The sequence below is a fragment of the Diabrotica undecimpunctata genome, chromosome 9 (genome assembly GCF_040954645.1).
Source record: "Diabrotica undecimpunctata isolate CICGRU chromosome 9, icDiaUnde3, whole genome shotgun sequence".
Taxonomy (NCBI): domain Eukaryota; kingdom Metazoa; phylum Arthropoda; class Insecta; order Coleoptera; family Chrysomelidae; genus Diabrotica; species Diabrotica undecimpunctata.
Window position 1 is genome coordinate 26,256,591 of NC_092811.1, and position 14,220 is coordinate 26,270,810.

Below are 14,220 nucleotides of genomic sequence, written 5' to 3' on the forward strand. Positions count from 1 at the left end.
ATTAATTGTTTTTACTAATAATTTTCATATAATATATTCAAATATTATTTCAAATAATTGCATATGCAGAAAATATTGCTATTATTGCAAAGAACAGGAAAATATTGAAAGAAATGCTAGAAGAAATAAGAGAGAAAGGGGAGGTAATGGGACTAAGATTAAATCAAGAACAGATAAAAATATTAAGATTAGGGAAAAAGCCAATGAAAGAAAAAACCAAAATAGGAAGTTCTGAGTTTGAAGAAGTAGAATACTTTAAATACCTAAGAGTTACAATAAGCAAATCCGGAGAAAGGAAGTCCGAAATAAAAGAAAAAATATTAGCAGCGAATAAAGCTTTCTTGCAAACAAAATATTACTTAGAAGCAAAACACTGACTAAGAAAACTAAGACGAACATTTATAACACCATAATTAGGCCAATATTATTATATGCAGGAGAAACAATGACGATGTTTAAAAAAGATGTAGAAGACTTAAGAATAGCAGAGAGAAAGATTATGAGAACCATACTAGGACCAATCAGAACAGAGCAAAATGAATATAGAAGCAGAACAAATGTAGAGATTAATGAATAGCTTAAGGAAGACATCGTGACTAAAATAAAGCAATGCAGAGTTAGATGGTTAGGTCACATTTGTCACAGGAGATGAGGCTGTGACATACGCAATGATAGAATGGAATCCAGGAGGAAGAAAGAGAAGGGGAAGACCAAGATCAAAGTGGCTGCAAGAAGTTGAAGAAGACCTCCAAAGGGCAGGAGTCAGAGAATGGAGAATAAAAAGTAGAGGAAGGAAAAAATGGAGAGATATTATCAGATAATATAAACAAAAGGGACTGATCCACCCAAGAAATAGGATCTAGAAAGCATTCTTATAGCCATTATATATATATATATATATATATATATATATATATATATATATATATATATATATATATATATATATATATGTATATATATATATATATGTAATAATAATAATAATATTAATAATAATTCTAGTATACTCCTGATGATGCTAATAAACATTAGCGAAATATCGAGTTTGACGAAATAATAAAATCGTTTTATTGTTTGATCGAAATACCTAATATCCCTCTCACTAGTTTTACTTCTTAGACGGTCGATAAGATACAGAAAATGAACTATATAAATATATATATATATATATATATATATATATTGTTGCATGTATTGGTGCTCCCACTAATTTACTAGCACCTTTTTTAACTGAGATCTTAACCAATGCTTATGTTTCTAATGAATATTACATAAAAAATTCTTTTGATGTTTTTAACAACTTTAATAACTATCAGTTACCTGAAAACTATGTGATTGTCAGTCTGGATGTAGTTTCATTATTCACTAATGTACATCTAGATGCAGCTTTAATAGCTATTGAAAACAATTGGAATTTTATTAGTTCTCATTGCAATATCAGCTTAGTATACTTCAAAAAACTTATCTCTTTTTTATTCAACAACACCTATTTCACATTCAATAATACTCTGTTCAGACAAACACAAGGAACCCCTATGGGAGGTACCATCTCTCCCATCTTGGCCTGTTATGTGATGGATCATTTACTAGATATGGTGATTCCAGAATTGTCCTTTCATATTCCCTTTGTAAAAAAGTATGTGGATGACTTAATCCTAGCTATTCCTAGCAATGGATCCACAGAAATCTTGAATGTATTTAATAGTTATGACCCTCTATTACAGTTCACAATCGAACATGAGGATGATCTATGCTCAGTCCCCTTTCTTGATACCCGGTTCATCAGAACCCAGAATTATAACCTTTTACATTCTTAATAGGTTTCGAGGATGCTTTACTAACAGTAGCACTTTATTTCAGTTTTTCCTGATGATGAAAATAAACATTTTCGAAAGCTTGAAACTTAGTTAAAAGAGTACACTTATTTCACCGCTGCAAATCCCAATAAACCTCAAAGCTCCGTTTACTAACTTTGTCAGCAAAGACTTCTTTTCCTTTTCTATATATACTATATATACTATAAATAATTAAATTATATATAATTAATTATCTTTAATACATATGTTTGAAAAAACGTTTTTATTTTTTCCAATGATTAATTATCATCTATATAATAAACAAAAAAATTATCTCTTTTATAGACACCAGGTGGAGAACGATGGTACATCAGCAGTTTAGGATTAAACGTTAGTCCAGATTTACCACAGTTTCATGGAATACCAATTCAAAGTAAGTATATGATCAATGTATTAATATTATTAGTATTATATCTCAGTAAAAATTAATTGAATGTCTTCCCCGAATAAGGTTGTAACCCTCAATATTTGTGAATCGAAAAACCAGTTGCTCTAAGAATTTTGGAAATTGATGAAGATTTAGTGTGATGTTTAATTTGAAGAGATTTCGGAATTACTTGATGGTCACGACATGATTTAAGAAAAGCAAGATTACAGAGAAGACGGTATTTGCGTGTTAGAAGATTAGAGAAAGATTAAGTGAGAATGAAAAAATCCTCCCCGTAGAGGGGAATAAAATGTTCGGAGAGATTTCCGCGGTCAGATAAATGAAAATGAGTTCTCGGGAAGAACCGCGTTGAGAATTTAAAGCTCGACGTTTCGGCACCCATTTTCAAGATGGATATGGTTCCGTTCGAGTTCGGGGTCTCAATCTGCCTACTCCCCTCATAGTGACGTACCAGTATCGTGTTCTGTATACATACAACAACCGTCAAACGGTACTGAGGTCTTAATCTGCCTACTCCTCAGTGTCGAGTGAGGACCGGTCTTACCCTGTGCTGGTGCTTTTATACTATCAGTACGCGCGGGAACGGTATGCGCTGACGTGGCCTGAGCGGTGTGGGTTGGGGTGGGGGGTCGCTGAACTAGCGGTCGCCATGTTGCCGGTAGTCGTTTAGCGCCATCGCGCGTATTTAAGCTGTTGGGCCGTTTTTCAATTTTGTTCAAAATGTAATTGTATGGTAAGTGAGGAAAACTGTGACAGAAAAATGCGAATTTTAAAACACCACTATAAGACAATCAAGGATAACAATAAAAAGTCAAACACTGGTAGAGGACCCATCATCTGAGAATATTTTAATATGTTTGAAGAAATATTTGCAGAGGATAAAACTATAAATCACGGGAAAATCTACTCTTCACTTAATCGTTTACATTTTCCTAGTACTTCTCCTAGCAGTTCAAATATGATACATATAGAGCCATTAACAGTTGCACCCCACAAACTATAAGATAGTCCTAGCTCTGCAACTGGAACATATAAAAACCAATAAAAGTTGCACCCCTTATAACAGATTGCCCTAGCACGAGTGCAACAACTGTCACTCCCAAACAAGCAATTAAATTGAGAAAGCTCCAAAAAGGAAGAAGACCCCTATAGAATTATAAAAGAATATTTAGCACTAGAAAATAGAAGAGTTGTTGCATTAGAAAAATTGGTGGAAGAACTTAAGAGAATAATAGAATCCAAAAGGAGAGGAATGACAGATTAAAACAACAAGAAGTATAGAATGGAATTTTATTATTTTATTATTGTTCTGAAGCTATTTTCTTGGGGCCACAATTAAAGGTTAAAGTACGTTTATTGAAGTTTCAATTTCCACTTCGGAAATCGTTCTCAAAATACAAACATTAGTGAATTAAACAAATTTTGTTTTTTTGTTATTTAGTGAAAAATTCTACTAATAATTTAATTTTATCTGACTCATCTATATTGACAATTCAGACATACATTATACATTTTAAAGTAGACGTCTTTAAAATAATATTGCCAATATTGTTGAGTTGCGTTCAAGTTCAAGTTGATTTCATATAATCGAATGAACTATCTTATAAGTCAAGTCGTCCCAGGAACGCAACTCAACAATATTGGCAATATTATTTTAAAGTCGTCTACTTTAAAATGTATAATGTATGTCTGAATTGTCAATATAGATGAGTCAGATAAAATTAAATTATTAGAAGAATTTTTCACAATACAAAAAAACAAAATTTTTTTAATTTACTAATGTTTGTATTTTGAGAACGATTTCCGAAGTGGAAATTGAAACGTCAATAAATGTTTTCTCGAAGACGGTATTCGGTGTAATATGTAGCTGACGTTGTGTTGTTTCCACAAATGTACTTGTGCAATCAAAAAGAAGTAGTTTTAAACGTTTTAGATTACGATGTGAAAGTTTAAATTCAGCGTTTTTCAGGCATATTTCATATGCCTCATATTTATTGCCAGAACTCTAGATCAAAGCGGAGTTTTAGAGGGAAACCCGGCGATAGGAGTGGCAAGTTCTTTTCGTCTTTTTTAGAGTACCAAAATTCAGATTCTCAGCAACATTCAGCTGCTTCAAATTTTTTTTAGAGGTTCAGTGGCAATTTCGTCTCTGACGATTGGAGCTTATAGATTTTTACCGATATTAAATCAAGAGATTAATCTTGACTAAATCCTTTTCCAGGAAAATCATCGATCAAACTCTACCACCGCAAAATGTTAATCCCAACTCCAGTAGGCAAATCCTATTCCTGCAGCGAAGTAGAAGTCTCCTTAGACCCCGACGAAGAGGACAATCCTCCTCCAGGAATCCACGGAATACTTTTCCTCAGACTTCTCCAGGTCCAACCGTTCATGTACAAAAGTGAAGACTTTGAGAACGCTTTCGAATGCAAGCTCCAAAGATCATTCAGAGACGAAACTGCCCCCATAGCCGTGGGATCCACTCTGGCCATTGCGGTTTTGGTCACTATTTCCGGATATGGGGCATATAGGTATTTCAAAGTTAAGAACGTGCAATACAACACTATGGAATAAGATCATATCGTGGACAAAGTCGTAGCAGAATTTTTAGGATGTTAATTATTGATGTCCTTGAAACTTTGCTGCTATTATTAGTAAAAATATTAGTAAAAATGAAGAAAAATATCAAATTAAAAGATTTATTTAACATTCTGTTTCTTAAGTCTTTGACAAACTTTACCATATCAAATAAAACATATGATCTTTCACAATTACTTAATTACAAAGCTCAACTAACATCGTCGCACTAAAATTTTATTTATTGTTTATTTTAAATAAAGTGGCAAATAAGACAAACTAGGAAAACATTTCGTGATAGTATGGAGTATTGTTTTTTATAAGGTACTTGTTTCGATGATTGATATATTTAACTTAATATTTCTGGTTTCAAATGTAGTAGCTAAAATTTCTCAGAACAGTAATGCCCAACGAAGCAGTTGTATTCCAAAAAATAGTTGCAACACAATGTATTAAAACATGATGGCAACATTTTTGTAAATTTGAAACAGTATGTATTACAATATTATTATTTATTGATAAATATTGTTAACTTTAACATCGTTATTATTTATAGTATTATTACTCGAATAACTTGTGAATATAAGGTAAAAGAAACATTTGTGAGTGCATAATATCAATGTTATATTATGTTATTCACTTTCATAATCAGATCCAATGTCATCGCTGGAATCATTTAAACAAACCAGTTTCAAATCCAGTGGTTAGAAATTCTCGAAGATAATTCTCATCTATTCTTTGCATGTTCCTAATAAGTATATATTTCATTTATTGTTTAATTAAGTAATACCATATTTTTCGGTTTCAAATATAAAATATTTTCTCAAATTGCTTAATATTGCAACGCCACTGCTGCTTCTATTCCCTAAGCGATAAAATATTTTGAGAATTGCTCCTAAGTACTTTCAAATCGTAGAAATCAAAGGATCTTCTTGTGAAATGTCAGAAAATAACTTACCTGCATCATTAAACAGCTTCGTACTCTTTGGTCTTGAGGAGAACTTTAAATATGGCTCAAATAAATTTTTATTGTCGAAATTAATAAAATACAATTCTGAAACTGTTGTGTCAAATTTTAGGCGCCATAAAATAAGCTGGCGTATTCAGTTTCTATTGTATTGGAAGCTAAATTAAAAGATGTTAAAAGTTCAAAGACTCAAGCTTGCCTAGCAGCTTTCCGTCTATCAACGGCCCTGGTCGACAAGAACCTGCTCTGTAGACTGTTTGCAGATATAAAACAATCTCTTTTACTGTCATATAAAAGCATACCCATTAAATAAAATACCCCCAACTATGTATGCGCCCTAAAGAATCATCAATTAATTCTCAAAATTGCAATATTGCAAAATTTTTGGCAAATATACTCTCAACAGCATATTATGATCAAAACGACGAATTTTATATTTAACATAAATTTATCAATAACTTTCAACAAGTAGTAAGTTTTGATGTGGTGTCACTTTTCACGAACTCACCTTTACCTGTGTATTTGACACCAGCTATTTTGTCTTCAAGGATAGTTTTTATCTGCAGATTTTTGATACTCCAATGGGATCTTCTATTTCTCCCCTACTGGTTGGTTTTATCTTGGACCACTTGATTTCAGACCCAGTAATTTAAATTACAATATTCCTTTTTTGAAGAGGTATGTGGATGACTGGATCCTGGCTGTACCCACTGATAACATTATGAGCACCCTTTCCGTTTTTAACTGTGAGATGGAGGTAAACAACGTCATCCCTTCCTTAGCACGTTAATTGTACGAAGTTTTGCCAATATCCTAAGAATCAAATGGTTCAGAAAGAGCGTTGCAAGCAATCACTCTTAATTATTAAGAGATTAGCCCCAAGGATGTACAAGTTGCCAAATCCTCTCTACCGAAGTGAATCAAGTCAATTACTTAAGACGATTTTAAGTACCCCACTTCTCTCTTATTAACAGATGTGTGTTTTTTACTTCTCGGGCATTACTTGACGGACTTATGCCAATTTGGGAGAGGTTCAAAGTTCCATACAAGTCATGAATGAAGTTCAACTTAAGGAAGTGTACACATCTGAGTCTTTTTTTAAATACTGTTTCTTAACTTATTCCCACAGTTAACTAATAAACTTACTAAATTGTTAAGTCATCGATGAAAATAGGTATCAGAAATTGTAAAACATTTTTTTCGTGTACAAAAACACCTCTAGATATTTAGGAGAAATCAATATAGGTATTTGAATATAGGAAGTATATTGGTTGAAACAAAAAAAACTCAAAAGGGCCTATAACATAACTGATATTAGATGCAATAAGAACTCTTGTGTCTTACGAATAATTGCAAAATAATTCCCATAAGAGATCTTTGTTGAAAATATAGCACTGTCTAAGAGAACAAAACTGTACGAATAAACGTACAGATATTGACAATCTTAGCATCATATATCACTCCTGACTTTTAAATAATCCATAACTTCCTTTTTCAAAATTCTTAACTACACTTTTTCTTCTTCTTTTTTATATTGTAGCGAGATTAAATAAAACGAGCGGTTCGAATTTATATACATATATTTATTTATAACTTTACAGTTCGGTAGTATCTTAACAACTCAAAACTACTTCTAACATTGTTACCTATATATACCAAAAGTATTATTTTCGAGAATGTTCTGGCGTAGTCCCACCTTTAATTCGCCTACGTGACCGGTTATTCTCTCTCACACTCGATACACCGCGAAGATTCTCGAAGAGTATTAGAGATGCAATGCAACCGTTACCTGGGCCATGCCGAACGCATTTTCGTAACACTGCTCACCTCTTAAATCTGATCGTCCCGATCAGCAACTCTATATGTAGGCACAAGGTGGCAGAATCTACAGGACTCTCCAGCTCTGCATGAACCCTTTAGAAAGAAATAACAGTCTACTGACTTTGAAGGATACGATCTCATCGGGTTAATGCAACACACAGTAATTCGCACGCCGGTTTCTCGGAAGATCACTTCAAGCATGCTTCTGACAATCTTCCAGTCCAGATTATCTAGTGCATGGCCTATCTTGGGTAAGGCCAAATTCTTGATGTCGTAATTGCACACGGTTTTATTCAAATTAGTTAGAGCACACCATATATCCTCGTAGCTTACCCTGTGTATACGATTTCCTGGTCACCATATACAGCAAAGATCGAGAACCATCTTCTAATCTCAGTACTCTTCCAACTTTAGGCTGCTGGTTTTTTAACTCGTCCAAACGACCGAATTTCTTATAAAATACGGATGAGATTCCTTTAGTCATCTCAAGATCTTGGGCAACACAGTGGGCTAGAGAGACGTTATGCGGAACACTAAAAAGATCCTGCTGAACTTCTGTGGTCACGCCGCATCTAGTACTCTTTCTCTCTGCGTAATTTGACATAAATTCAATAAAGCTTGGTCGCCGGTCATCTTTGATTCGGTAGTGAAAGAAGAATCACCTAGAGACGAAACGACACACAATATGAGATTTAAATTGCCACCATTTGATGGAAAGTCTTCTTGGTCCATATACCTTAGACAATTTGAAGCTATTGCGACAGCCAATCATTGGACAGAACAAGAAAAAGCTGTTTCCTTGACTGCTGCTTTACGAGGTGATGCTGCGGATATCCTAAGATCAATTCCTAAGGGTCAAGAAAAATGTTACCAGACCTTGTTCACTCGACTAGACAAACGTTACGGAGATGCCCATCTACAACAAGTCTACAAAGTACAAATAAGAAGTAGAATCCAACGAGCAAGTGAGAGTCTACAAGAATTTGAAGCAGATATTGCTCGTATAGCGCTGTTGGCCTATCCAGAGGCACCAGATAGTCTCTTGCCATCTTTACTACTCTATTTGTTGTCATTTGGCTTATATGATCGTTTAACTACACTTATGTTCACTACATTTTGTTTTTTGACCATCTTCGAAAAAAGTAACCACCATCTTTGATACTCTCAGGTATTCCATATTCTTGACTCGATATCCTGCGTCCAGCTGAGTGACCGTGTGACAAGGAAAAGAATTGTTTGTCGATATTAATATATAATCAACAGCTTTCTGTGATAACAATTTCTCTCCCTGTACTACTAATTCTCCCACTATTGACATATCCCTCACGGCCTATCCAAAGAGTACCACAAATCCTATAATGATTAACAAGCTATATCAAGAACGGATATCAGAATACACTGGCTATAACAACATTTTTACTGAGCCTGTATACTAGGAAATACTGAATATGCAATTCGTATCCCTCGATTCTGCTGCATTTTTACGGGGGAAGCTATTTTAAAGGCATTAGACATGTGTAGGAGTCATGCAAGCTTAAACTTTCTTCTCATTACTGACTCGTTATCTGTTCTTCAGAGCTTAAGGCGAATATATCCAGCATATGCTATCCTACAAGTACAATTGGCGCATTACCATTTACAAAACAGATAAGCAAAGTTAAATTTCTTTAGGTACCGTCGCACACAAGTATCGCAGGAAATGAAAACGTGCATAAATTGGCAAAGAAAGCTGTTACTGACGAGCAAACTGAAATACGCACAATTCCATTCAGTGATATCCAGCTCAATATTAAACAGCATTGTCTAAAAAGAAAATAGAAGGCAACAGGTGATTAGAAACCGATTAAGAATTGGACATACAGCGTTAACTCACCAGCATCTCATAACAAAAGAGCTACCACCTAAATGTTCTTACTGTGAATGTTCAATAACTGTCCAGCATATATTGATTGAATGCCCTCTCCATTCCTACGAAGGAGCCATCAACAACGTACCAGAACAAGCAAATAAACTTAAATTTATATTAAACTGTAATGTACCAAATCCAATCAAATTCCTTAAGGACGTTTATTATATAAAATTTAATAGTTATATATATTATTTTGTAATTTATAATTTATTATTTCTAATTATGTAGTATTTGTAAAACCCGCAATCACCTTTAATGGTTGATGCGGCAATTCTAAATAAAAAAAATCTTAATGCCATTTTTAACGAAATTTCTATTTTCTGAGATTTATGAGTCTTTACAAATGTTACATCAGAGAGATTTTTAAGGGATTAGTTGTTTTCCTGCATTTAAAACATTTAGGCACAACCCTATCAGTGGATTTTGCTAATAATAAAAAAAACAAATGCAGAAATACTACACGAAACGTTTTCTATTAAAAGATTGATGTACATATGTACTATTTGCATTTTTTCTTTCTTTTGACCGATAACCTTAATTACAGTGAGATTTTCATCTCACATACTTATTAAATTTAAACTGCCGTACACTTTTTAATGTCTTTTTTGAAGTACAATTTGCCATTTAATTTAAAATAAACAATAAAATCCCATTGTTTTATCGTAGCATATACGTAATATATTTAATATTTTGGTCTTTTGTTAAAAAAATCGATTCTATAAGAAAACGGAATAGTTAAGATTTACCGCGAATAGCGATTTAAGATATTTCATACTTGTGTTTGTCAGATGTCAAAAGTTGTAGCGATGTGACCGAATTTGGTGTATTATCACAGTATAAACAACGAATAATATTGGATCTATGACATTGACGGAGTATGGGCTATTTTATAGCTCAGAAAGTCAAACATATTCTGAAAAGAAACACATCAAAGCTTTTAGTTTGTGATCTACAGGTGAGTCAATTCTGAAATATTCGGTTTGTGGAGTTACACCAAGCAATCGATTCCAATAATTTTGAACTAAAGATTCAAAAATCTACGTTAAATCGTTTCGATATCAGCTTCCTAGTTGATAAATCGCAATCGTTTCGGAATGGAATCACCTAAAGACACGACTATAGTGACAGCTAAACCAGATCTGGTATTCATAGAATATTGCTTAAAGAAAAACTAAGTTTGTTGGTTATACTGTAATAGAATATATTATCTTTTTTATTATACCTGCATCATAATCTTAGTACCTAGAACTTAGCCATCTTATTTCTACCTTGATGGAACGCTGTGCCTACAAAAATTGCTACACAACGTCAATTATTAACACAATTTACGTTTTAAGTAGAACTTGATTTTCATATATGCTGCCATACAATTTCGTTGTTTACTTTTTTTAGACTGTTATTGCTTGTTTATCCTGGGTAAGACCACAAAAGTGTGGCTGGATTATGTGACAGATAGTTTCTGTGCGTCGTCGTAACTATAACAAGGAGATGGATTCTTTTCTCACCGATAGATTGCATTCGCTCACTGTCTGTGATTTGTGCAGATATTGTTTAAGATACAACACTCTTCATGGGATAGAACCAAACCAACCTTAGCTAGTTCCACTGTACTCCCCAGTACCTTCCGCTCGATTATATATACAGGCAAAATAACAACGAAAGTAGCCAAACACATAAAAAAGAAAGGAATAACACCAGCTTTCAGAACAGACAACAACTTAGGCAAATATATTAAAAACAACAAGAGCCAAAATAAAAAGGAATTACACCGTGGTGTATACAAACTTAAATGTGGCGACTGCCAAAAAACTTACATCGGTCAAACTGGTAGAAATTTTAATAAACGGATAGAAGAACATAAAAGGGCTTTCGATAATAGAAAAACAGATTCTATATACGCACTTTACCTTCTAGATCATAATAATTCTTTTAATGACGAATTTAAAATTCTCCACATTCAAAATAAAGGCCTTAAGCTATCTTTGTTAGAATCTATGGAAATTAACAAATTAAAAAATACAGACATAATTCTGAATGATCAACTTGAGACATGCAGTTCTCCCCTCCTCAACTTTTTCAGCTAAAGACTAAAGTGTAATAGAATACTATTGAGCTTTTTTTACATCTATTGACTCATTGAGCTCATTATAATGGATTTTAGACATTTGGAGTCAATGGGTGCATTACGCTCCCACTCTCTTCTTTATTGATCGTCTTAATAATAGGGTGTGAATTGAAAGGATTGCCGTTCCATACGTTGAACTGCCTTTGGTCTTAAAACGAAAAAATTCTAATTGATATATTATTTAAAGATGGAACATCAGACGTTGTGTCTGTTCATCAAAATCAGTTTGACCTTAGAGAAGAATTCTCAGCGGAGACAAGGTGAAATGCATTGGTTTCCAGAATTGAGTTGCAACTAGAAAAAGGTTACTTTGTGGTTAGTCAATCACATATGTAGCGGAAGTTTCTAACCACATAGCTCTGGATATTGTCTACGAAGAGGTCGTAAAAATGGAAGTTCCTAGGTCAAAATAATCTACACATTAGAAAAACATGGGCAGACGGGGGTTGTCCTCATAGCGGAGTAATCTCACCTCTGACTTGGAACTCGGTAGCTGATGGACAACTAACGTATTATGCGAATAAATATTTGTTTGCTGCACTAAGTGAAGTAAGGACTTTAAACCTTTAAAAATTATCTATCTCTAAAGGAAGTTTAAAACTAGTTATCTCTAAAGGAAAACATCTCGTAAAAGCACATACTCTCCTAAATTTATTGGCCCAAAAAGCTACGTAAAATATTTAGTAATAAATATTGACAGGAAGTTGAACTGACAGGATCACTTAAAACATACAAAGAAAACTTATTGTGTAAAGGTATCTCTGGTAATACCTGAAGGCTTAAATTCAAAATAATTAGGATTTAAAAGGCAGTAATAGCACTCTGACTGACGAAATATTGGAAATATGGCGAAACTACTGTGGCGAGGTATACAAAAATAACGAGGTACCAGCAGAAAATCAATGGCCCTCTGATTACCCTAGAGAACCTATTGCCTTACTCGCTGAATTCAAAGATGCAACTAAAGAGAAATAAATCCCCAAGCATTGATTCAGTACGAGGTGAAATACTACAGTTACTAGGTAACAAAGGAGTACATATCATCCATACTATCTGTGTCGGTGTTTGGAATTCAGGAAAATGGCCATCTGATTGGTGTATTTTATATTGGTGTATTAACAAAAGGAATTTGATTGTGTAAGCTAGATAAATCTGTCATTTTAATAAAAATGTGCACACCAATGCCCCTGGTGACACTTATTAAAAATCTTTATCAGTCAATATAGAAACAGTACGACTAGATCAGAAGTTCTCAAACCAATTTAAGACCGAGGGAGGTGTTAGACAAGGATGCGTGTCGTCATCTAATTTATTCAAAATGTATGGTGAACATATTGGTGGAGTAACAGTGGCTGGTAGGAAAATCTCCAATTTAAGATTTGCTAATGACACTACACTTATAGCAGCAAATGGGCAAGAAATGTTTAATCTCCTGCGAAGAGTTGAGTACGAAAGCAATAAAGTTAGTATGCAAATCAACAAAGCTAAGACAAAAATAATGGTGGTCGACAGATTCCATACTATTCAACTGACTAACATGTTACAGGAACACCAGATAGTGGACAGTTTTGTCTATCTCGGGTCTAGTATAATTAACGATGATAACTCTGAAGAAGAAGTTCGGAGACGTATTGGTATGGCAAAAAATTCGATGAGTCGCCTAACTAACGTTTGGAAAGACAGATCTATCTCTCAAAATATCAAGATGAGACTGGTGAATGTCCTTATATTCTCAATATTTCTATACATAGCAGAGACTTGGACTCTTCGCGGACGCGAGCGCAACAAATTAATGGCTTTGAGATGTGGTGCTGGGAAACAATGCTGCGCATACCTTAGACAACTCATAGGACAAACGTTTTCATTCTAAACCAACTCGAGATTAAAAAAAGGCTGTCCACAATATGTCTGTAACGTATTCTGCAATGTTTTGGTCACGTGATAGTTTGGATAGATTAATTGTTTCTGGAAACATTCCGGGAAATGATCAAGAGGACGATCACCAACTAGATGGTCCGACCAAATTAAGACTTCAGCTGGAAACTTATTCTGCAACGCTCTCAGGGCAGCTGAAAATAAGAGACCAATGGAGAAAAATTGTTAGGAATATTGGAAGAAATCACGATCCTCTGTAATGGGGAAATGACAAATCGTTCTCAAAATACAAAACATTAATGAAATGAAAAAATCCGAACTGGAAATCCAAACAACAAAATAAACTTATTTTAAAGTAAAATTGTGGCTTGTTACCAATAACAAATTGTACCCCGTATGAATCTCTCTAATCCGTAATCTCTGTAATCAGTATGAATATCTAGTGTGGCGGTCTAAAGTGGAGAAGAAGAGCTAACGAACTCAACCTTTAATAGCTTTAGGATGTCTTTGTACCTTGAAATACAGGACTCTGCCATCAGAGCAGCTCATATATAAGTCCAATTGGCATTGGAGACCAGGGAACAGTCATAGGCAATAACGTTCAAGGTTTTTTAGAGACAAATGGAAGGTAGTGGTACTGAGTTGATAAGACAGGCAGTATAAAAGTGATAGTCCCTCAGGAGACAGAAATATTGATTA

General features: G+C 34.0%; 1 protein-coding gene across 1 annotated transcript in view; it reads left to right on the forward strand.

Moving 5' to 3' along the window:
• LOC140449707 (lysosome-associated membrane glycoprotein 5) overlaps positions 1-5,599 on the forward strand; it is a 39,483-nt gene extending 33,884 nt beyond the window's left edge. The window contains exons 4-5 of the mRNA XM_072543028.1: positions 2,145-2,232; positions 4,469-5,599. Coding sequence (XP_072399129.1) covers positions 2,145-2,232; positions 4,469-4,821 — 441 coding nt within the window. The 3' untranslated portion in view covers positions 4,822-5,599. The remainder of the gene's footprint in view (positions 1-2,144; positions 2,233-4,468) is intronic.
• The last annotated feature ends 8,621 nt before the right edge of the window (positions 5,600-14,220 follow it).